Genomic DNA, 26,008 nt, shown 5'->3' with positions numbered 1-26,008 from the left:
AAAAAGAGAGAGCGTTAGGACTTTGAAGAATAATTTGTTCAAAGGTTTCCCAAAGCAGACTGTTAGGAAGGGAACAAAATCACAAGGTGGTAGTGGGTATTCAGGACATTGAGAAGTAAAAAAGTTTATATTCGAGGCAGTGTTTTATGTCATCAGTGACTTGACACACATACCTATTATATGGATAGTGCTCCAAGTTGGTTTGGAAAAGGAGAGAGCAATATTTCTTTCCTGATAACTCTGTTACCTTTGTCTTTAAATGAATAGGAGTTGTTTTAAGGGGTGGGGTTAGAAACAGTAGTATAGCTGATCTCCATAATTTGTGCATGTGGCCCACGCAATCAGATGGCATGCTTTATTGCCGATGAAGATGAAGCTTACTTCATTCTGGGGGCAGTGATGTTGATCAGGTATGATTTTGTTTTGTTTTCCTTCTCCATATATTTTTGGACCAAAGTTTGTATTGGTGACTTTTCCATATCACTGAAGGGTATAAAAAACTGGGGTGAATAGTGTTCATGTGAAGGTAGAATGAATTAGTAGGCCAGGGGTGTGTAGGGCGGCTAGTGAGAGAGACAGTCCCAAGCAAAGGATCATGTGGATATTATATATGTTACTGCCTTCATCCTGTTTTCTTGTCCCTTGATTTATTGGCTGACTCCTTGAACATGGTGAGGTTAGAATATACATTCCCCCATCATGTGACTCGCAGCTTCTCAGAAAGGCAAGCCACAGAACAATTTTATCTAAACCTGATGTCATGAGATTCTAGAGTCTGCTGTCATCACATTCTGTGCTGTTGCCGTGTTAATTACACATGCAACTTAAGTGTTCAGTCTTCTGACCTGTTCCACCTACACAGGGCATTTTATGGCTTAAGGATGATGGCTTAGGAAGGAAAGGAGAGATTTAATTTGGATTAAATTCAATATGGGAGAATGCTTAAGGTAAGCCTTTAAAAAGAAAAGAAAAAAACACCCCACTCTTCCCATGTTTCATGTGCTAATAGCGAGAACATGGACATGTTCAGAAATCAAGCTTTAATGCTTTCTTTAGTTTCCCACAGTAACTGAATATCTGGACTATGGATATTTATCTGAAGTATTCTCTCCAGAGAGGTCTGCTTTATCCATGGTTAATATTTTAAAATGTATTAGTCAACAGGGCATAGATTTATTCTACTTCACTCCTTTAAATATAGTAGTTCCCTGAATCTTTAAATGATCTTCCTAAGGTTTAATTGTTTGGGCAGGTACTGTGTAGGTAGAGATAATCTTTTAGATTAGGGCGTTTTGGGGGGATACATCTGTGTGACCATCAATTCAGCTGCCATAATTTTCTCATTCCCTATTGTTTCCATATTGATAAAGTGCATATTACTCTTCAGGAGTCTTGGCAGGTCTCCACCTCTGCTCCCTATTTTTTCCTCATTTGACACTTTTTTCACTCTAGCCACTACAAAGAGGATGAGAACTACCAACTAAATTATCCTGCAGATCAAGTTCCTTCAGACTCCCTGCACCATGGAACCTCTTTTACTCATCGAACTCTATCTCTTGATCCTAAAAGAGCTCATCTATCTGCAGTATTTAATGTCAGTTCACATAGAGAAAGTAAAAATTTATGTTCTCCATCAAATACATCTTTCTTTGGAAGAAGACATTCTTTATTTGCCAAATTACAGAAAAGCAATATTTTCCCTGACCATCAACAAGGTAGAGCTAACTTTGACTTTCAAGAAAAAAGAAACTCCAGTGATTCGAAATCGTCCTCAAACCATCTTGGCCTTAGATCCCAAAGACTTTTCTCTGCCCCTAAACTAAGTATAATCTCCTGTTATGATATTGCTGGTTTTTTTGATCTTCAATCAAGTGGGCATAACATCTTTAATCCAGATGAAATAGTTTCTAAAAACTCAAGTATTAGTGGTGCTGAAAAATACCTAAGCTCTCGTTCTCCTGGATATAATATTACACATTTTATAAGTTTGGGAGCAAAAGCTAATCCTTCAACCTTTCCGAACACCATTGGTGGAAACACCTGTCAACACAGCACAGCAACCATCCTTTCTCTTCCAGCTATTATTTCCTATTCCTGTCAACAAAATGAAACTGCCACCAACATTGAAGAAAGAGGCCAATTAAGGAAAGTTTCCCTTCATCCTGGTTCTCAAAGTCACCGTACAGATCATTCTCTACCTGTGATTCAGCAGCATCCCTCTCAAAGAGTAACTTCCCCTGTTTTGTGTAATGTTGGATTTTTTTCACTTTATAAAAATGCTACTTGCTTTATTCCACCTCAGAATGATGTTGCTTCAGATTCCTTTGAAGATGAAAACATTGCTATTTCATCTCAAGATGAAGACAGATCTTCATCTATTGCAATTCCTAAAATAAGGTCACCTCAGACTTTCCCCTCTCTTAGAAGGGTAGCTCAAATCAGAAATTTTTCCACCAGACACACTGTAGAAGTCATGGCTCAGCCCTCCTAGAAGTCTCCTATCTCACTAAGTTTCACTGCCTTTTCGAAAAAAAAGACTTCCACTTTGCAGTCTAAATTTAATTTTAATTGCTGTATTTTTTTTTTGAAAGATAGCTTATTGACATCACTGGAATTTGGAAGTCACAGATTATTAATCTGTTTCAGGCTTTTAACAGATTGACTGCTGACAGGTTGACCTGTCTCAGATTTCTGGATGACTATTGTAATATTTTGGTGGTCTGAAAATAACATCAAGCACTGATATAGAAGTCTTCTACATGTGCCACATTCTCTGAGAATTTTTGCATCTTCTTTTATCCTACTCTAGTCATTACAGACAGTATTCCTATGTCATCTATAGAGCTATATTAAGTAATTCACAAATTTTCATTTATATTGGCCTTGTTGGTACATTTCTCATGCCATATAGCCCACTGACAGATATTTTTACTAATACAAGGATCAAATTATAAATAAAAAAATATTATAGTTGAAATATGTAGAATATATTGTAGAATATATGAAATTTAATATAGTTAAAATTGGTATTTTAACTAAAAATTTTTAATGCACATTTGTATGTGCATGTCTGAGACTTCAGAGAACTCTGAGATCAGAGGTAATAAATTCATATATTAGTCGTTATTTTTCAGAGTGAATATTTTTCAGTTTTTCTCCAAAATTTTTACTTTAAAAAACTTTTAAATAAAATTTTTATTTTAAAAAGTGTCTCCCAAAATTAGATTTTTGCATAAATATCTTTCAATTTTTTCCATTATATTAAAGTTTACACATATATTTCTCAGAACAAATAATGAAGGAAAAATGCATATAAACAATTAAAAGTACTTACATTAGTATATAGTTGGTCCTTGTAGAAGGAAGAAATTGGCATTATTTTCAATTATTTATCATGATAAAATGCCCCCTAAACCTGTATCATTGGGCTAAGATGTTACTTTTACTTTTGTGCTTTTTCCACCTTTTAGCATGTGTCTTAAAAATTTTTTTTCTACTTCAGTGTTTTAAATTGTAGTGAAATACAGATCACATAAAATTTACTATCTTAACCATTTTTAAGTTTAGTTGCGTTAATTACATTCATATTGTTATGCAACCATTATCATTATTTGTCTCTAGAACTTTTTTCATCTTCCAAACTGAATTCTCGACCCATTAAACAATCATTCCCCTTCCCCCATCCCCCGAGCCTCTGGCCACCCCTTTTCTACTTTCTATGTGAATTTGATTCCTCTAGGTACTTTAAAAGAAATGGAATTATGTGTATTTGTCTTTTCGTAATGGCTATTTCACTTAGCATAATGTCCTCAGCGTTCATCCATGTTGTAGTTTATGTCAGAGTTTCCTTCTTTTTCGAGGTTAAATAGTATTACTTTGTATGTGTATATCCCATTGTACTTATTTATTCATCTGTTGATGGACACTTTTGTTGCTTCTACCTTTTAGCTATTGTGAATAATGCTGCTATGAACATGGGTGTACAAATATCTCTTCAAGACCCTGCTTTCAATTCTTTTGCTTGTATATTCAGAAATGGAATTACTGGATCATATGGTAATTCTATTTTTAATTTTTTTGAGGTACTGCCATTTTTTTCAGGAGCAGCTGCACCATTTTATGTTCCCCCAAGAGTTCACAGGGATTCCAGTTTTTCCACATGAACGCCTACACTTGTTCTTTTCTGTTTTTTTTTGACAGTAACCATCCTAATTGGTGCAAGGTGGTATCCCATTGTGGTTTGCATTTCCCTAATAATTAGTGACATTGAGTATTGTGCTTATTGGCCTTTTGTATATCTTCTTTGGAAAAATGTCTACTCAAGTTCTTTACCCATTTTTTTAATTGGGTTGCTTGCTTTTTGTTGTCAAGTTACAGGATTTCTTTACATATCCTGGATGTTAGCTCTTTATCAGATAGATGATTTACAAATCTGTTCTCCCACCATGTGGGCTGTCTTTCACTCTGTGATTATGTCCTTTGATGCACAAGCTTTCATTTTAATTTTGATATCTAAATTCTCTATTTTAATTTTGGTGCCTAGTTTATCTATTTTGTTTCTGTTGCCTATGCTTTTGTTGTCACATCCAAGAAATCATTACCAGAAACAATGTCATGAAGCTTTTCCTCTATGCTTTCTTCTAAGAGTTTTATAATTTTAGATTTTACATTTAGTAAATGATCCATTTTGAGTTAATTTTTAATTTTTGTATAGAGGGGGTCCAGTGTCATTCTTTTGAATGTAAATATCCAGTTTTCCCAGCACCACTTGTTGAAGAGACTACCCTTTCTCCATTGAATGGTCTTAGCACCCCTGTAAATAATTATTTGACCATATATGTGAGAGTACTTCTGGGCTTTCTATTCTATTCCATTGATGAATATATCTGATTTTATGTCAGTCCACATTGTTTTGATGTAGCTTTGTGATAAGTTTTGAAATCAGGAAGTGTGAGACTTTTACCTTTATTCTTTTTCAATGTTGTATAGGCTCTTCAGGGTCCTTTTAGCTTCCACATGAATTTTAGAATGGATTTTTCTCTTAACACAAAACATTGTTGAGATTTTGAGAAGGATTGCACTGAATCTATCAATTGCTTTGGGTAGTACTGACATCTTCACAATATTTGTCTCCAAATCCATGGTATGGGATTTCTAATTGTGTCTTCTTTAATTTTTTCATCAATGTTTTATAGTTTTAAGTATACAAATCTTTCATCTCCTTTGTTAAGTTTACTCCTAGGCATTTTATTCCTTTTGATGCTATTATAGAGTCATTTTCTTTGTTTTTAAGATTGCTTCTTGTTAATGTATAGAAACAAAACAACTGAGTTTACAAGTTGATTTATATTCTGAAACTTTGCTGACTTTATTAATTCTTACAGTTTGTGTGTGTGTGTGTGTGTGTGTGTGTGTGAGAGAGAGAGAGAGAGAGAGAGAGAGAGAGAGAGAGAGAGAGAAATCTTTAGGATTTTCTACATAAAAGATCATGTCATTTGCTAAGAGATTTTATTTCCTCCTTTTGATTTAGATGTCTTTTTTTTCTTCTTTTTGTCTAATTTCTCTGGCTAGGACTCTTAGTACTGTACTGAATAGTAGTGGCAAAGGCAGGCACTCTTGTCTTATTACTGATGTTAGAGGAAAAGCTTTCAGTCTTTCACCATTGAGTATGATGTTAGCTATGGGCTTCTCACATATGGCCTCTATTTAATGTTGAGGTTGTTTCTTTCTATTGCTGGTTTGTTACACATTTTTGTTTTTGTTTTTAAGTAGGCTCCACACCTAGCATGGAGCCCAGTTTGTTACACATTTTCATCATGAAAGAGTGTTGAATATTGCCAAGTGTTTTTTTTTCTGTGCCAGTTAAGATGGTCATGTGTTTTTTTTGTTTTTGTTTTTGTTTTTTTCTGTGCCAGTTAAGATGGTCATGTTTTTTTTTTTTTTTGCCCTAATTCTGTTAATGTGGTGTATCACATTGATTTTCATATGTTGAGCCATCCTTGCATTTCCACTTGGTCATGGTGTATAATCATTTTAATTGTTTTCAAATTCTGTTTGCTAACATTTTTTTGAGGATTTTTGCATCAATAGCCATCAAAGATTTTGGTCTAGTTTTCTTATTCTGTATTTATACAGGTTTAGGATCAGGGTAATACTGACCTAATAGATTGAGTTAGGAAATATTCCCTTCTCTTCAATTTTTTAGGGAATTTGAGGAATACTGGTTAATTCCTTAATTGTTTGGTGGAACTTAACGGTGAAGCCATGTGGTCATGGGTTCTGTGATCTTTTGTTAGATTTTTGATTACTAACTCAGTCTCTTTACTAGTTATAGATCTGTTCAGATTTTCTGTTTCTTAATTCAGTCTTGGTAGGTTGTATGTTTCTAAGAATTTGTCCATTTTATCTAGGTTATCCAATTTGTTGGCATATTATCTTTCATTATACTCTCCTATAACTTTTTTTATTTCTGTAAAATTGATAGTGATAGTTCTCATTTCTGATTTTAGTTATTTGATTTTCTGTTCTTTTTTCATAGTCTAGCTAAAGGTTTGTCAATTTTGTTGATCTTTTTGAAGAACTGTTAGTTTCATTGATTTTCTTTTTTTTAAAAATTCTGTATTATGTTCATTTCTGCTTTAATCTTTTAATTTCCTTTCTTTTGCTAGCTTTGGGTTTAGTTTGCTCTTTTCTTAGTTTCTTAAGCTATAAATTTAGGTTGTTGATTTGATATATTTCTTTTTAATGAAAGCATTTATAACTATGAATTCCCCCCTTAATACTTCTTTCACTGAATCCTGTACATTTTGGTATGCTGTGTTTCACTTTCTTTTCACTCAAGATATTTTCTAATTTCCCTTGTGATTTCTTCTTTGACTCATTTGTTGTTTAAGTGTGTTGTTTAATTTCCACATATTTGTAGATTTTCTGGTTTTCCTTCTGCTATTGATGTCTTCTTTCATTTCATTGCAATGAGAAAAGATGCTTTATATGATTTTAATCTTTTAAAATTCATGAAGGCTTCTTTTGTGGTTTAATATATGATGTATGCTGGAGAATGTTCCATGTTTACTTGAGAAGAATGTGTATTCTTCTATTGTTGAGTAGAGTATTCCATATATGTCTATTAAGTCAAATTGATCAATAATGATATTCAAGACCTCTGTTTGCTTATTGATTTTTTTTATGGAGTTGTTCTATCCATCATTAAAAGAGAGAGATTGAGAGTCTACTGTTACTATGTTACTGTCGATTTCTTCAATTCTGTCAGTGTTTGCTTCACATATTTAGAATGGCTAGTATTTAGTGCATATGTGTTTATTATCATTACATACTCTTGGCAGATTGAGTCTTTTATATTATGTAATCTTCTCCTTTGTCTCGTGTAAGTTTCTGACTTAAAGTCATTTTGTTTGATGTTAGTATAGCCAACCCTATTTTATTTTGTTTATTATTTACATGAATCATCTTTTTCATCTTTTTATGCCCAACTCATATGTGTCTTCGGTTCTAAAGTGAGTCTCTTATAGACAACATGTAGTTGATCCTGATTTTTAAAAATCTGTTCTACCAACCTGTGTTTTTTTATTGGGGAATTTAATCCATTTATTAAATTAATTATAAATTAGTTAATTAGTAATTTAAATGAATTACCAAATAGTTATTAATTTATTTTGTTTTTTTTTAAGATTTGTTTATTTGAGAGAGAGAGACAGAGAGAGAGAGCAGTATGAGTGGAGGGAAAGAGTCTCAAGCATACTTCCCACTGAATGCAGAGTCCAATGTGGGGCTGAATCTCAGTACCTTGAGATCATGATCTGAGCTGAAATGAAGAGTCAGATGCTTAACCAACTGAGCCATCCATGTGCACCCCCAAAATTATTAATTTAAATTGATTAATAGAGAATAACTTGGGACACCTGGGTGGCTCAGTGGTTGAACATCTGCCTTCGGCTCAGGGCATGATCCTGGAGTCCCTAGATTGAGTCTCACATTGGGCTCCCTGCAGGGAGCCTGCTTCCCCCCTCTGCCTCTGTTGCTGCCTCTCTCTCTCTCTCTCTCTCTCTCTGTGTCTCTCATGAATAAGTAAAATCTTTTAAAAAAAAGAATAATTCACTTTTGCTATTTTACTATTTTCTGTATGTCTTATATGCTTTTGGCCTTCATTTCCTGTTACTGCCTTCCTTGGTATTTACTTGATTTTTTTGTAATGACACATTTTGATTCCCTTCTCATTTCCTTTTATGTGTCTTCTGTAGATATTTTCCATGTTTTTACCATGGGCATTGCATGTAGCATCCTAAAGTTATAACAATCTGTTTTAAACAGCTACCAACATAACTTCAATTGCATAGAAAAACTTCTCATTTAACAGCTCTACTCATTTAGTTATTGATGTCACAAATTATATCTCTATATATTAAATATATATAATGATAAATTTATTATTATTTTATGGTTTTCTATTTTAAATACAGTAAGAGAATAAAAAATGGAGTTCTGAACAAAAATTATAATAATACTGGTATTTATATTTATCCATGTATTTAGCTACAGCAAAAAACTTCATATTTTTTCATATGACTTCAAGTTGCTGCCAGTATCCTTTCATTTCAACACGAAGGACTCTCTTTATCATTTCTTGGAGAACAGATCTAAAGATAAAGAACTGCCACAGCTTTGTTTAACTGGCATTGTCTAAATTTTCTCTTATTCTTGAAAGACAGTTTTGCTGGATATAGAATTCTTGGTTGACTTTTTTTTTTTTTCCTTTCAGCACTTTAAATATATTATCTCACTGCCTTCATGCCAGAAGTTTTTTTTGCTAAGAAGTCCATTGATAATCTTACTGGAGATCCCTTATATGTAATGAGTAGTTTTTCTTTTGATGCTTTCAAGATTTTTAAGATTTGTCTTTAACTTTCTACAGTTTGAAGGTGTGTCTTTGTTGTAGATTTCTTTAAGTTTATCCTACGTGGAATTCACTGAGCTTCTTACATTTGTATATCCATATTTTCCTCAAATTTGGGGGAGTTTTTAGGTATTATCCCCAAAATAAGCTCTCAACCCCTTCCTCTCTTCTTCTTCTTTTGGTATTCTAATAATATGTATGTTGGTCGTTTATGTTATTCGACAGAGTTTCTTAGGCTCTGTTCACTTTTCTTCATTTCTTTCTTTTTTTTTTTTTCTTGGCTTTTCAGATTCAAGAACTTAAAATCTGTCTCCAAGTTTGCCAATTCTTTATAATGCTTGTTTGAGTATGTTAATTCCCTCTAGTGAATTTTTCAACTTATTTTATTTTTTAAGCTCCAGAGTTTCTGTTTGATTCTAAAAAATAATTTCTAGTTCTTTGTTGGTATTCTCATTTTGTTCATATATTGTTTTTCTGATTTCTTTTTGCTCCCTCTCCATGTTTTCCTTTAGCTCTTTGAGTACACTTACAAGTATTATTTTAAAATTATTGTCTTAATAAGTCTAAAGCCTGTATTTCTTTAGAGTCAGTTTCTAGAAATTTATTTTATTCATTTAAATTGTCCCTCCTATCCTATTTCTTTGTATGGTTTGTGATCTTTTGTTGAAAATTGCACATTTTGGAGTGCCTGCATGGCTCAATTGGTTAAGCGTCCAACTCTTGACGTTAGTTCAGGTTTTGATTTTGGGGTCATGAGTTCAAACTCCACAGTGGGGCTTCAGCATGGAGCCTACTTTAAGAAAGAAAAGAAAATTGCACATTTGGAAAAACAGCCATATATCCTAGCCTTTGTTGATTGGCTCCATGTAGCAGAAGACCCTTGCTAATTAGCCCAGTGTTCTCAGGTCTTTTCTAGGCACTAGTTTTCCCTGGACTTGTGTGTGTGTGTGGTTTTTTCCCTCCCTAATTATCCCATATACATGAGTGTTTTAAAATATCTTAATTTCAGTGAGTCTTACCCCTGTTCTTAGATGTCTCATTGTATTTCTCTCCATGTAATCTCTTGTATTCTTCTCCCCATAATGTCTTGCATGGAGTCACCCATGAGTTTGTAGGACCCTTTCTAGTTCTCATATGCCACAGTACCTGCTACTGCTTTCAACCACCTCCAATCTGATATTGAAATGATGCCTTCATTTCTGTCTGAGCTCTGAGGCAAGCAAAACAGAAAACAGTCTTTCAGGAAGTGGTTAGACATGCTAAAACATTGCAAAGAAGTTCCACTCTTTTCCTTCTGTCCCAGGGGAGCTGGGAATTGGAAACTTTCCATCTATGCAATATGATGCCAGAGGTGAGGCAAGGATGAACAAAAATACTATGAAGTTTCCTACCATTTTGAGTATGGCTTTTTCTTAATTTGGCATTCTCTTGGTTGCTGCAAATCCTTGACTGGCTTCTTAATCTCCCACAAAGCTGTTTCAATCTGTCTATTGTTCATCTAGTGTTTCCATGTAGAAATAAGGGCCTAGAGCTTCCTCTGTGCTATCTTGCTGACTTCAGTCTCCCTTGGCATTTATATTTTTAAAAAATTGGGAAATGAGGTATCGGGTAAAGCTGAGCAAAAGGTACTAGATCAGGGTGCCTGATATAGAGAGATGGCACAGTACTGTAGGTAGGCCTATTCTGATGCAACGCAGATTGATTTTGTAAATACAGCACCTTATTTTCATAGAAAATAATGTCATCTTCCCTTTAAATTGTGCAGTGATACCTTCAGAGATGCTGTTGTTGCCATTGAAGTAAGCAATTGATTATGCAGAAGAAATGAAAGGATAAGGGAAATGGCATAGTACTTATTCAAATTGGGAGCAAAAAATAGGGCCAGAAAAGTATACGAAATTCCAAATGCTTGTAAGTAATTTTAACATTTAAGGATGAATCTCTCGAGACCTGCTTAAAGACTGTGGGAAAATTCTGTTTGACATCAGATAGGCTATGAACTGGCTTTTTTTTTTTTTCCCTACTACAAATCTAAGCTCTAACACCAAATTAATATATATGTTTGAATTTTCCCAAGCCTATTTAGATATGCCCTATTTTTTAAATTTGCTTTTAAAACTTTCTTATAATTTTTGATAAATGCTCAATTCTTGTGCAAAGGAGGAAAACACTTGAGTGTTTCTAAATGTGGAGAAAAGACTAACTTAATGTTCTCTTTTGTTTTATTGGTCAGTTTGTCTATTGTTAATACCAATACCATGTTGAATTCTTACAGCTTTATCTTTTATATACTGTAGTCCTGATAGCTATTATTTAAAAGTGTCTTTGCTCTTCTTGCACTTGCCCTTCCATATTAATTTTAGAATCAGGTAAGTTCCATAGGAAAAACCATTTTGGTGGTTTTTTTTTTTTTAGATTTTATTTATTTATTCATGACAGACACACACAGAGAGAGAGACACGCAGAAACACAGGCAGAGGGAGAAGCAGGCTCCATGCAAGGAGCGTGATGTGGGAGTAAACCCCGGGTCTTCAGGATTACACCCTGGGCTGAAGGCGGCGCTAAACTGCTGGGTCACTGGGGCTACCCCCATTGTGGTTTTGATTAGAATTGCATTAAAGTATAGTTAAATTTGGGGCCATATGAAATTGGTTTAATGTTAACTTCTCTTATCCATGGATATGGTATCTTTGTCCATTTACTTAGATATTCTTTATTGCCCTCAGATAATATTTTTGTGATTTTATATAGAAAAGTGAAAAAAAAAAAAACAAACCTATGTGGAATTTTTTTCTTAGGTACTTTATATTTTTCCTGTAAATGTTTTATGAAATTAGATTCTCTAACTTGTTTTATAGATATAGGGACATAATTGATTTTCAAAAATTGATCATAAATGTTGATTAGTTTTATTTACTTATCTGTAAATTCTGATGGGTTTTGTATTCTATTCCATAAACCCTGAATAATAATAGTTCTGTTTCTTCTCTCTCAATTCTTATAATTTTTGTTTTCTTCTAATATTGTGCTAACAGGACCTGTAGTACATTGATGAATAGAAGCAATATTAAACATTCTTCTTTATTCTTATTTTAAGAAGAATGCTTCTAATGTTTCACCATTAAGTGTGAAATGTATTATAGTTTTGGCATATAACTTTTTGTTCAGAAGTCCCCTTCTACTCCGTTTATGGCTTTGGTATTTCTTTGTCCTAAAATAGAACAGAATTTGTTGAAAAAAAAATTGGTAACCACTGAAATGATCATGCAATTTTTCACATCCTATCTGTTGTGCTAAAGAAATGTTCTAGGGTTAAACTGTGCTTGTAATTCCTGGGAGAAATCCATTTTGGTTATGATGCATTCTTTCATGTTTGCTACAGTTTTTTGATATTTTTGATGTCTTTGATATTTTTGCATCTATATTTATATATGAAATTGGTCTATAATTTTCATTTCTGCTCTTGTCCAGGTTGGATTTTAGTGTCAGGTTTACCAGCTTCAAAAAATAAGCTAAGTGGTGTTCCTTCCCTTTTTTTGAATTCCTTAGAAGAATTTGAGTAAATCTAATTCTTTGAATATTTGGTAAAATTCCCCATGAAAGAAACTGACCCTCTCTCTTTCTCTCTCAATCTCTGTCTCTGTCTCCCTCTTTCCGTGTGTGTGTGTGTGTGTGTGTGTGTGTGTGTGTGTGTTGAAATAATATATAGAATCTGGCTTAATTTATTTAATGGCTGCAGGAATACTCACACCTTTTGGGATTTTTTTCTTATAAAAATAAAATTTTTATTGAGATATATTCATATACTGTAGAATTCACCCCTTTAAAGTATACAATTTGGTGGGGGGTTAGTTTATTCATAGAGTTGTAAGGCCATCCTGACTAATATCCAAACACTTTCATCAGTAAAAAAAAAAAAAAAAAAAAAAAAGGCTATGTACCCTGTATCCACACATTGTCTATCTCCCCTCATCCCCAGGCCCTGTCAACCATTATTCTTACTCTCTGTTTCCATGGCTTTGCTTAATCTGTACATTTCATGAAGTGGAATCTTACCATATGTGGCAGGCCTTTCACTAGGCATAATGTGTTCAAAGTCCATTCATGTTGTATCATGCACTAGTACTTCATTCCTTTATATTACCAAATAATATTCCATTGTTTACTCATTTTGTTTACCCATTTGTCCGATGATGGGCATTTGGATTGTTTTCATTTTTTGGCTATTAATAGGAATAAAGTTTCTATGTACATTCCTATACAGGTTTTTGTGTGGACATATGCTTTGAGTTCATTTGGGTGTGTACTTAGAAGTGTAATTGCTGAGTCATATGATAACTCATGTTAAACATTTTAAGGAACTACTGAATTGTTTTCCAAACTTGATGTACCATTTTACAATCCCACGAGAAATGTAGGAGGATTCCAGTTTTTCTACATCTTTGTCAACAGTCATTGACCTAGGAGGTTTGAAGTGATACTTCACTGTGCTTTTGATTTGCATTTCCCTAATGACTAATGATATTGAGCATCTCTTCATGTGTTCTTTGGCCATTTGTTATCATCTTTTGATGAAATGCCTATTAAGTCCTTTTTCCATTTTAAATTGAATTATTTGTCTCATTATTGAGTTGTAAAGGTTCTTTATATATTCTATATCAAATATATGATTTTGTATTTCTTCCATTTTGTGAATTATCCTTTCATTTTCTTGATGAAGAAAATTTCCTTTGAAGCACATTAGTTTTAAATTTTGTAAAATCTCTTTTGTCTATGTTTTCTTTTGTCACTTGTGCTAGATGATTGCCTAGTGCCTGGTCACAAATATTTGTTTCCTTCTAAGAGTTTTATAATTTTAGCTCTTACATTTAGGTTTTTGATACATTTTGAGTCAATACTTATATATGGTGTGGGGTAAAGTGTCAACTTCGTTCTTCTACATGTGGGTATCTATTTGTCCTAGTACCATTTGTTGAAAATAAAATTTTATACTCCACTATGTTGTCTTAATGCTTTTGTCAAAACAAATTGACCATAATCATAAAGATTTATGGACTCTTAATTTTTAATAGGCCCTTCCTTAATCTCTGTTCCATATGTCTATCATCCTTATGCCAGTACTGTCTTGACTACTGTGGCTTTCTAGTAAATTTTGAAACCTGGAAGTGTGAATTCTCTGAATTCTTCTTTTACAGCATTATTTTGGCTATATTGGGTCCCTTGGGTTTCCATATGGAATTTAGGATCAGCTTGTCAGCTTTGGGGGGAAAATATTGTCAGCTGAGATTTAATAGAAGTTACTTTGAATCTGTAGATGAATTTGGGGAATGCTGTCATCATAACAAAATCTTCTGGATCATGAGCATTATATTTCTTTTCATGTACTTAGATCCTATTCTTTAATTTCAACAATTGTTTGATAGTTTACAGTATACGAGTCTTGCACATAGTTTGTTAAATTCAATCCTAAGAACTTTATCCATTTTTTAAAAAAAGGTTATTTATTTATTTGGGGGCAGGCAGAGGGAGAGAATCTCAAGCAGAATCCCCATTAAGTGCAGAACCCAATGTGGGGCTCAGTCTACAACCCATGAGATCATGAACTGAGCTGAAATCACGAGTCAGACACTCAACTGACTGAGCTACCCAGGTGCCCCAGAATTTTATTCTTTTTAATAATGTTGTAAGTGAAATTGTTTTCTTCATTTCATTTTTGGATTGTTCATTGCTAGATGTATAGGAATACAATTGACTTTTATAAGTTGATCTTGTATTTTGCAACCTGTTGAACTTGTTATTAGTTCTGATAACTTTTTATGGATTCATTAGGATTCTATATGAACAAGATGATATCATCTGTGATTAGAGATTACTTCTTTTCAATGTGAGCACCTTTTATTTCTGAACAAATTGATTGTTTTTTTTTTTCTTGAACAGTTTTAGCCAATTACATTTTTCTAGATGATTGCCTTTCATTTCAAAGTTTAAATTTATTAGCATAAAATTGTTCATGGTAGTCTGCTATGTAAATCCATGCTCTATTTGTAGTAACAATGGTTCTTTGTTTCATTCCTGATGGTGTTTATAATGACTTCTGCTTTTTTTCTTTTTTTTTTTTACATTCTCTTACATGTGAGGTGTATTTTTTAAAATTCTTTTAAAACTTTATGAAATACAGAGTACATGTGGAAAAGCATGCAAACAACAAGTACACAGGTAGAATTTCAAACTGAATACAATCGTAAAGTCAGAACCCATATTTAGAGACAGAATATTATCAGTACCTCACATATTCCCAACATTCTTTCATTCAGTCACTCCCTGGCACCAACGGTATAATCCACCTTGATTTCTAAATGCATACATTAGTTAAAATTATGTTTCTACTTAATATAAATAACACACTACATACTTATTTGTGTTTAGCGTCTTTCAGTTGACATTATCTTGTGATACTCATCTGTTTTGTTGTGTGTGGTTGTAGTCCATTTATTCTCACTACAAATGCTCTTCCATTGTGTTACTTTACCACAATATATAAGCTTCCTATTCCTAACAGGCATTTGGTACTTTCCAGTTATGGACTATTATGATTGGATAAACATATGTACACATTTCTTCCCTCACCTGAAGGTAACTATTATCCTGAATGTATAATCTATATTGTTTGTTGCTTCCTTTTTTAATATACCATTTTATTGCATGTATATGTATATGCCTTAAGATGCACATTTAATTTTGATTTTTTTTGAAAGGGGATTGTGTTGTGTATAGTTTTAAGAGCTTATTTTTCCACTTAATAATAAATTTGTTAATATTCCTCCATATTTTGCACATCAGTGTATTTCTTTCATTTTGATTTTTGTGTAGTATTCATCCACTCTTTGATGGGCATATAGGTTGTTTCCTGGTGTTTGCTATTTGAAAGTACTACTGTCTCTATTATACATACCTTTTTTTTTTTTTTTCACATCTGCAAGAGACTAGGTTACTGGGTCCTAGGGTATGTGAAAGTTTAATATTAGAAGATAACTACAAAGTGCTTTCTCAACTGGCTTCACCAGTTTGCATTCAAATCAGATCCTGTGGATTGACAGTCCCCAGCATTTGCTATTGTCAGACTTTTTACATTTTGTCAATATTTCTTTGTGGTCTTTATTTGTATTTCTCTAATTGCTAGTGAACATTGAACATCTTTTCTTATGCTTATTAACTGTATGTATTTTCTCATTTGGGAAACCAATATATTTATATCTCTCAAGCATATTTCTGTTGAGTTCACTGTGTTTTTATCATCTAATTTTAGGAAAGAATTTATGTGTTCTTTGTATCAATGTTCTCTAGTTGTGTGTGTTTCAAAACATCTATTCCTGGTTTTCAATTTGTGTTCTTATATTTTTGAGAGTGTCTTTTGATTAGCAGCAGTTTTTCATTTTAATATAGCCAAACTTCTTAATCATTCATAATTAATAATCTTTTATAGTTAATGTTTTCATATATTGGTTAAGAAAATTTTTTTACTCCAAAGACTAAGGTATTCACCTATAGTTTATATATAGGGTTTAGAAAATTTTAACACTTAATTCCTTCCACAGTTATTTTTATATTATATGGTGGAGATTCAATTTCATTGTTTCCCATAGGAATTTTTTTTTCAGGCCCATTCCCTTACTTTTCCAGTAATATGACATGCCAACTCCATCATACACATTTCCATATATGTTTGGATCTGCCTCTGGCCTCTTTTATTTCATCAGTCACTCATCTGTTCTTATACTCATAGATATTGGCTTATATTTTAAAAGAATTACTCTGGTTATTATATAACTTTCAAGAGATTTGATCATTATTATTTCTGCAATTTTAGGTATATTACAGCTAATACTGACACAGAAGAACAGAGTTTTCCAGTCTCTAAGGCATTTAATACACACATAGAGGAATTAAATTTAGATGTCCTTCTTCAAAAGGCTGATAATTTACGTATGAATGAATGTGGCAAGATGGAGAGTTTTGAACTACTTTGTGATCACAAAGAAAAGGTAAGAGATATGAGACAATAATGTTTATATAGTTTTAATTTTTAATCTGCTATCCCATTCATGTTATGACTGTTAACAACTGTGTTACAGTTTACACAAGCTAAATAGTTGATGCAAAATATTTCTATAATCTGACTGAAATCTTTAAAAAGTAAATTATAGGAATTTATTAGGCCCTAAGATCATGAAAATGAGAACCAGATGTATGATTATACACATCTATCTTTATTTGATTCTTATTAATTTGCCGTATTTAATACATAGTTTATAACATAAAGAGTAAGACCTACTGCTTCTGTTGGGACAGGAAAAGCTACATATTAAATTTTCTGCCCTAAAAAAAAAAAAAACAAACAAAAAAAGTAAATTTTCTGCCTTATAGTTATAGTGTAACTAATAAGCCATCAGTATTTCAGTATATTTCTACTAATGATCATTTTTTAGCATTTAATGTTGGGCTGAATTGGGAAAGCCCATCCCTCCCACTACTACCACCAAAAAGAAAGAGAGTGAGAGAGAGAAGGAGGAAAGGAAGGAAAGAAAGAAAGAAAGAAAGAAAGAAAGAAAGAAAGAAAGAAAGAAGGAAGGAAGGAAGGAAGGAAGGAAGGAAGGAAGGAAGGAAGTTAGTTAGTTCTCAGTATCCCACTGAACAATGAATCTTTCCTTCCTATGAACAATTTAAGTCTTAAACCCTTTGCGTGAGGATTTAGCAATTCTAAATACAAAGATTATGATTATAGGTAATTTAGGTTAGAAATGTGACTGCTCTTTTGACTATATGTGATCTATAATGCTCACTGGGGCATTATATTGAAGGTAGTAATTTAGAAAGGAAAATAAGAGACTACAACCCAGGAAAAACTTAAAGATTCTGGCACCTATCAATTCTCTTCTGTGTTGTAGAGCTAGTATCTGGATAACATTCATTAGTTTTAAGATCCAAATGTAACTCTATATTAAATCATATTTTGTAGTCATGAATATTTGAATTTAAAATGTTATATGCACATGAGTAGATTCAGTCATCTATAAATTCCAGTTCACCAGCCTAAATTTTTTAGATGTTGTACTGCAAAACATTCATATAGCCTGGCCAAGTTACTGAGTTAATCTAATATACAGTTCTATCTTTTCAGTTTAGAGATGAAATAGAGTTTACTTGGCGATTAACTCGTGCTTATGGAGACATGTATGAGCTATCTACTAATGCACAAGAAAAAAAACATTTTGCCAATATTGGTAAGTATTTTGTAAAGATTGATTATCCTCAAATGACAATCATTATCTATAATAACCTATTAATGAATTTTAATTAAATTTAAATTATCTTAGCTAAAACCAATATGTTTTATCTATTTTAATATATCCTAGTACTGAAAAATATACAAAGCCTAAGGACAGAAAGGTTTTTTTAGGACTAAGATATATATATATATATTCTTTTTTTAAAAAAATATTTATTTGAGAGAAAGAGACAGAGAGAGAGAACACACAGAGACAGAGGGAGAGGGAGCTGACTCCCCACTAAGCAGGGAGCCCAAGCAGGGCTTGATCCCAGGACGCTGGGACCATGACCTGAGCCAAAGGCAGATGCTTAAACAACTGAGCCACTCAGGCACCCCAGAAGTATATATTCTTTTAAAATGAGCATATTAGAATAGGCAACTGAAAAACTCAAATTTCAGATATTAAAGTTTATAAAATCACAGAAAGGCAAAACATTTAAGAGGTAATATATGAGGAGCAATAAGAGGCAGAGGATAGCTGTCTTCAGTGGAATTAAAATAACCCTCCTTGGGATGCCTGGGTGGCTCAGCGGTTGAGGGATGCCTGGGTGGCTCAGTGGTTGAACAGCTGCCTTCGGCCCAGGGCATGATCCCGGAGTCCTGGGATCGAGTCCCACATTAGGCTCCCTGCGTGGAGCCTGTTTCTCCCTCTGCCTGTGTCTCTGCTTCTCTCTCTCTGTCGCTCATGAATAATAAAATATTTAAAAAAAAATAAAAATAACCCTCCTTGATTCCATAAGGTAGAACTTTATTTGCTGCAGAGAAATAACTACTCAGACTTCAGTGCTTTTTTTTTCTAAATTTATCTTGATAAAACAAAATTAGCCTTGAGTTGATCATCAGTTAAACTAAGGGATACAGTACATGGTATTTCATTTTACTGTCCTTTATACTTTTTTGTGTATTTTTGAAATTCTCCATAGTAACAACAAAAGAAAAACACCCAGAACGTCAAATCTCTTATGCATATATATCTCACCTTGACTCTCACCTAATATCAAAACTCTTTCTTGCAAAAATCCCCTTAGCTGCCATTTCTCTGAGTTTTAGCAGAGTAATCTGACATCAAAACTTATTTAATTCTTCTTTTATTCCAAATTTTCCCCCTTTCCAAGCTTACTTTCTCTAAGGTAGCACAAGGAAGAAACAGCAAAACATGATGATACTACAGACTTCATTCCAATCTCATTCCCTATCATTTTTATTTCCAAGAAGGAAGGTAGTATCTTCAAACTCCTTGTAATTATATTCCTTCTACTTGTAGATTTTCTTTTTTTGCACAAAGAGAAAAAACTGGCTTATGTTCGTATCTACTAAGAAAATCACAGTATCAGTATTAAGTTCTTTTTATTTCCCATAAGCACCTCTCCTACCCCAGGCATCAGGGCTCCTCCTGTGTGTGATAGGAGGTAGAAATGATAGCAAAATCACACGTTCTCAGACTCCGGATGAACTGATAGCTCTGTGAAGGGAGCAGTATTATAGAAGTAACCATACACTTAAAGAAGCGGATGGAAACCCACCATGAGTAAAAGAGAATGCAGGACGCTAAGAGTAATAACAGAAAGAATGTGATGGCAGGGGCCAGGAGTCTTTCCTGGGGAAGTAAGAGTTTCACATAGGTGATGTTACTTGGGATCTCTATTTTTAAATGGAATAGAAGTTTAATTGAGTTAATGTATGAGGTGATAAAAATGAAAAAAGAAATGAGCTGGAAGGAATCAAGGGACAAAATGGAGCATAGATTGGAATAAGATATATTTTGAAGAGAGAAACATTTAAAATATCAAGAAAAAAGAGTGAAAGCCTCAAATGCATTTGTTCAGATATTGAAATATATTAAAAATATTTTTTGTACATTTAAGAAATATTTATGTGAAATTAGTGTGTCCAGGAACAATGTTAAAATGAGGAAGTGGAGGGAAAGAGAAGGGAGAGAGGAGGGAGGTGAATGTGATTAGGAGGATGCTATGCTAAGGAATTTACTAGATAGATCTGCATGGAGACAGCCCATCATACTTAAGGTTTCAGGTCGTAAGTTCTTGGGAAAGATGATGACAGAGTGCACTGAGCTGAGACCAGTGTTAGAGGACACTGGAACTCGGCGTGAGGGAGGACGAAGGGCTAAATGTTATTCCCCATAATAGCATATTTAAAATTGTTATACTAAGGGCAGATGTGATCACTGGGGAGTGCAGAATTCTTTCAGAGTCCTCAAGCTGGGGTGTAGCTGGGGTGCAGTGCATCTTTTGAAGTACTCTGATCATGATTTGTATTCCAAATAAAATATGAATATTATATCTAAAGGAATATTATTATAATTTCCAGAATTAAATAATCAAAACAAGTGCCTCAAATAGATCACAAAGTATAATTTTGTACAGAAAACAGCTTTCCTTTCAGACTTCAGCTGCAAAAATGAGACTGCCAAACCAGTCTATATACTACCCAGCTTCCTTTTATATTCTCAGGGTAGTGGACTCTCCTCTATGTTAGGCTTGTGGTAGGGCACTAAAAGCTATTTTTGTTCCTTTGGCAAAGCAGCTAAAATGTTGGTTATGTTTTTAATATTTATTTATTTATTGTTTTTAATATTTAAATGTACATTTTAAACTATGTTTTCCAGTCATTTACTTAAAAGATACCCTTTTAATATATGTCTACAATGTAATATCAGTATTAAGACACTTCACTTTTTAATTTTTTCCAGTTTAGATAGATTTCTACACAGAATGGTTCTCTTAATGGATAGAGCTATAAAATACAGAGTGTACCACCTTAACAAATTAACAAATAATATGGTTTAGAATAAAAGATCTTTATTTATAAAGATTGTCTCAACCACTTATTTAGAAGAACATTTTTGCAGATCACTGGATGTTCTCTTCAAGGCAACAACAAAAAAATGGAACAAGGTAAAAGGAGATAGCATAAAACAAAGCAGCCCCTTTTTGAGAAGGATTTTCAGAATGTTCAGTTTTGTTGCAAGAATTTTGACTTTTCAGGAAAATAGACAAACCTCTATCCAAAGTAATTATGACATTATGAAAGTTATCCTAAAACTAAGTGAAATGATTTGGGAAGATTATTTATGTACAGAGCCTGTTCATTATTAATAGTGCATGATTAGGTAAGCATTTCTCTGGGAAGCCTTCCCTTTAGATGGAGTTAGTCACTCTCTTCTCTGCCATGCTTTCTCTTTTTTCATCTTGCTTTTAGTTTTTGCATGTGTTTTATTTGCTTATATACCTACTTTCTACTAAAACGTGAACCTTGGAAGTCAAAAACTGTGTCTTAATTTGACTTTTTATTCCCAGAGTTTATATGGCACGTACAAAGCACGCGGTAGATGTTGGTTGGGTTAATTACAAAACAATCTCTTAAATTAATACTTTTAAATAATGACTGAATGACTTTTCTTGCACTTGGTTACATCACTTAGTCCAGTGAGCTTAAAACTTGAGCATACAGCAGAATCTCTAGAGGCTAGTTAAAACAGATTGCTGAGACCAAACCTTGTTATGGAATGAGTCTCCCTTGGAACCCAAAATTTGCTTTTCTAACAAGTTCCCAGATGATGCTTCTGGTCTTGGGACCATATTTTGGGAGCCACTGACTTAATTCAATAATCCACCTCCTCCCCCACCAACTCACACGAAAGTACTAAACATAAGTACATTTGTCTTTTCAGGAAAGACATTAGGAGAAAGAGCTATTACTAGAGCACCCACGAATGGACATTGTCACTTGTGGTAAGTACAAAGAACTTATCCAGTCTTTTAAATTCTCATAGGCCTCAACCTAAGTTACAATTGATTTTTAAGATATTATTGACCCATTTAACCTGTCTGTCACGTTCACTGAAATGTATATTTAATAGATAGCACAGTAACTATTCTTATTCTTATGTGTTTTGCAGTATGCATATTCTAAATATATCCAAAGTAAACTTTCATTGAAGATTTCATAAGTGAATCTAGCAAGCGCAGTGCCTTTGAACATGTTAAATTCTAATTAAATATAATTTAACATCTTGTTTGAAAACAAATACTGAAGTGATGTCCTGTTTCTAAATGAAATATAGGAAGAATGCTTCAAAGAATAAAAGCACGTCACTCATTTCTTATACCTTAATGAGTCCATGTGTACAAATTCTATAGGTCAAAGAGAAGCCATTTTTAATATAAGAAATAGAATAGAATATAAGAAAGCTCAAACAAAGGGAATTCATTTGGTAGGTGAAGATCCTTGGGGAAACAAATTTATTCTTGAATATGTTTTGTTTTGGATCCTTTTTATGTTTAGAATTATAAAACACAAATAAAAAGAAATATATCATTTAAAATTAACATCCTGTGGTTGCGTTTTTACAACATCTTTTAATTCCTTACAGCAATACAGGTACGTTAGGCGCTAGGAAGATAATGATAAGTTAATTTATGACCCTTCTCTCAGATCTAGGTTTCTGGAAATCCACCCCTTCTCAGGATTCTTGTTATTCTTCTGGAGCACTTTTAGGCACAGTCTCTCTCAGAATGGCTCCCATTCTGCTGGTCCACATTTGCCCCACAGGAAATTCATTTTCATTCCACCAGCTGACTCTGAAATGCAAACCCAATTTTCCCAAAGCAGACCAGTTTCTTTACTGTACCACCAGCAGGGGGAGCTCCACTCACACTCTTATCTGAAAGCTTTTCTGCTTAGGAGTCAAGTAACCTATTTTCTGTCCCCTAAGGGACACAAGCCAAAATAAAAACAGATCTTTTGATCTGCCCTCGTTTTGGCTTAGTATGAGGCGCAAGCCTTCCTTCTGCCCCTCCCCTGAGAAGGTGGGAGGTGGAACCCACAGTCCCCTAACAATTTTATCTATAGGAATCCTTCTTTACCTTCTTCTTCTATAGCCTGGAGAAGGGTAAGGGGCTAAAGCCTGGCAAGACCTGTGGATCATTTCCTTAGCATATCATACAAGAGCATGCAAGAGCAACTTGCTGTAGGAATTGGAGCACCTAATAGAGTATTCTTCTATGCCCTTGGTGCTTCTACCACAACTTTAGGAAAAAGGTAGTTTTGTAGTTAACATCCTAGTACATATCTTTAAAATCATTTTCCCAGTATGTAACAGTCTTGGCTGTTATTTCTACAGCCAAATATACCTTCTCATCTACTTTGCACATTAGTATTAATAAGTTAATATATGTATGCATTCAGGTACTTCTGTTGTTCTACTTTTAGTTGTAACTGCAATGAATTTGTACTGATCAAACCACACACTCCTCATCTCCTTTGATATTGGAGGTGTTTGGGAGCTGGTTGGTCAGATTTACATGCAGAAAGAATTCCCAATCCCTACTTTTAACTCTGAGCTGCTCCTCCTCACCCTCCCGCTGCATTGCTCTTCCTCTGTTGCTCTCTTCCTTCTCCCATACATACATCTGCATCCATGAAGAATCACATTTAAAATGTACAATTGATTTTAATCCTCAATCTGGGGGCATTTATCTGTGTAAACTTCAAATTTTCATAGAGGAACAATGTTAAGTCTTCTTTGGAGGCTTCACAAGTACCTTAAAATCCATTTTTTAAGAAGAAAGTATATGTAACTCTGCCCTACTAGGTAACCCAGTTGGCCTGCACTAATCTGGCTACTTTTCTTTTGTTCATCTTCTTTCACTTTTTGTTGTGAATGGATTTGCCTTGTTTATAACTATGTTATTTAACTCCAAGTTTAAATCTTATGGACACCCCCCCACACACCCACACATACCCACACACACACAGAGTAATGATCAGTTGTGTTACACATGATTTCTTATTCAGTATCAGTTTTTAATTTAAAGAATATTAAAATTAATCAGTTGATAAAATTTAATAAATCCAAATGGCAATTTTATCTTTGTTCTTAGAATGTATTATATGTAATAAATATAAGAAATAATAAATAATTATTTATTAATACAATAATAAATACAAAAGTTCTCATTCATTTAAACAGTAGAGGTTTCGCATAATGAAAAAAAGAGAAATTAAAACTGACTTTGAGGAGCCATGGTTAAAATTTAGGTTAACTGATTCCATAGTTAATTGTAAGAAAATATCATCAAAAAGTCTTTTTCAGTATTTAAGACATTTTCTCATTCATTCAGCATAAATGACAATCTATGGCCCTGGGCCAACTGCCTATTTTCATAAATAGTTTTATTGGTGCACAGCCACTCCCATGGATTTGTGCCCAGCAATGATTTTGAATAGTTGCAACCTTGACTATCTGACCTCAAAGCTGAAAATGTTTGCTACAAATTCTGTTGTTTTTGTTATACTCAGCCTCAAATACTTCCAGAATCAAAAGAGTAAAGTCACTGTGGATTTACAGTTTGTTAGCTGAATAGGCCTGACCTTAATTACAAATAATGTCTTACACATTTGTTGAGCTCTACTGTTCACAAATTATATCCATATGCCTTGCAGCACATGATTCACAGAACAACCTGTTTCCATTTTATAGATAAGGATGAGCAAGGTAGTATGCCTAGGGTGTGTGTGGTGAGGGTAGGGGAGTCATGCTGAATAGTAAGCAAGAGTCACACAATAAATAGAAAAACAAAAACCAGGTTTTTTATTCTTAGATACTCAGTAATTCTTCTATTACATTATTTTTCTACTGCTTTCTCATAGTATAAATAATAAACTAATGGAGTTATTTTGGTAGTTGTGGAAACAGGAGTGTTGGTCATTTATTAAAGATATATTCAATATCAATGCAAAGAAAACACAGAATTTTTGTCAAAGCATGTATGATGAGAATGACCTCTAGATGGAGTTAATAGACCATATTGTGAAATAACATACTTTAGCGTTCCCATCCACTTGAGATGGTTTATGAAATAAAATTTTAAATTACGTTTTAAAAGATGAACAGCATAAAAGAACACACACACATGCACACACACACACAGAGACATAAGTGGAACTAATTGCCAGAAGAGAAGTGATGATCCTTTGAGAAAAACTGATTAGGTGAACTTTGAACTAGGGTATGTAGGAAGATAAATAATATTTTAAACTTTATTATTATTTCTTTTTATATTTTAAACTTTAAAGAAACAGACTTCAAGTGGTGCCTGGGTGGCTCAGTTAAACATCCAACTCTTGATCTTAGCTCAAAAAACATAAAAATAAAAAACAGACTTCAAAAAAATTATGAAAAGCATAAAACTGTATGACATTATTTACAAGGAAAATGTACATATTTCATATAATGGAATTCATAAGTCATAGGGTTTTTTTTCCTTTTTTTCCCTCAGAATAGCTTGAAGAGAGTGTGTGTGCTGAGAGAGCACTGTATATACCTAGTGGTGTGCACTAAGTCGTTCTGATGCTAATGTTTGGGAAATAGATGATTGATCCCACCATTCTAGATTAGCAAACATAGATTCCTTTCTTTTGATTCCAGCACAAATATTTGGGTTGCTCCATAAGTCTCTGGAGGAGGAAGTTCAAAAAGATCCAACAAATTTTTCTAAAAATGTGGCGTGATTTGTTTTTTATTTCTTTGTCAGCATATAGAATAGGGCAAGTGAGCTAGTATATCTGGATTTAAACAAGGCATTAAGGTAAGTTTATGTCTAACATTCCTGTGGACAAGATGTAGAAATGTGGGCAAGTCTCTGGGTTACCCGTATAGAGAGGAGGGTTCAAGCCTCAGCTATTCAACAGAGTAACTGTTGGCAACATCTTTGTCAATCTGGAGGTGATTCTAGGGCTCCAGGTCT

General features: G+C 33.6%; 2 protein-coding genes across 9 annotated transcripts in view; both read left to right on the top strand.

Annotated features, from left to right (window-relative positions):
- The window catches only part of RMDN2 (regulator of microtubule dynamics 2), an 81,164-nt gene that overhangs the window by 18,912 nt on the left and 36,244 nt on the right, over positions 1-26,008 (top strand). For all 8 annotated transcript variants that reach the window (XM_072767275.1, XM_072767273.1, XM_072767278.1 and 5 more), the window contains exons 3-5: positions 16,779-16,953; positions 18,090-18,192; positions 21,931-21,991. In XM_072767275.1, the coding sequence (XP_072623376.1) occupies positions 16,779-16,953; positions 18,090-18,192; positions 21,931-21,991 (339 nt within the window). The remainder of the gene's footprint in view (positions 1-16,778; positions 16,954-18,089; positions 18,193-21,930; positions 21,992-26,008) is intronic.
- LOC140600053 (uncharacterized) lies at positions 346-2,491 on the top strand. Its single transcript, XM_072767876.1, has 2 exons — positions 346-410; positions 1,453-2,491. The coding sequence occupies exons 1-2, from the start codon at positions 346-348 to the stop codon at positions 2,489-2,491; spliced, it is 1,104 nt and encodes a 367-aa protein (XP_072623977.1).

This window comes from Vulpes vulpes, chromosome 8, assembly GCF_048418805.1.
Source record: "Vulpes vulpes isolate BD-2025 chromosome 8, VulVul3, whole genome shotgun sequence".
NCBI classification, from domain to species: Eukaryota; Metazoa; Chordata; class Mammalia; order Carnivora; family Canidae; genus Vulpes; species Vulpes vulpes.
Note: the sequence above shows the minus strand (reverse complement) of the source record. Positions and strands in the feature narration are given on the sequence as shown.

Coding starts and splice junctions, on each gene's coding strand:
- LOC140600053 (XM_072767876.1), top strand. CDS start 346: ATGGCATGCTTTATTGCCGATGAAGATGAAGCTTACTTCATTCTGGGG. Junction 411..1,452: donor GGGGCAGTGATGTTGATCAG/GTATGATTTTGT, acceptor TTTTCACTCTAG/CCACTACAAAGAGGATGAGA.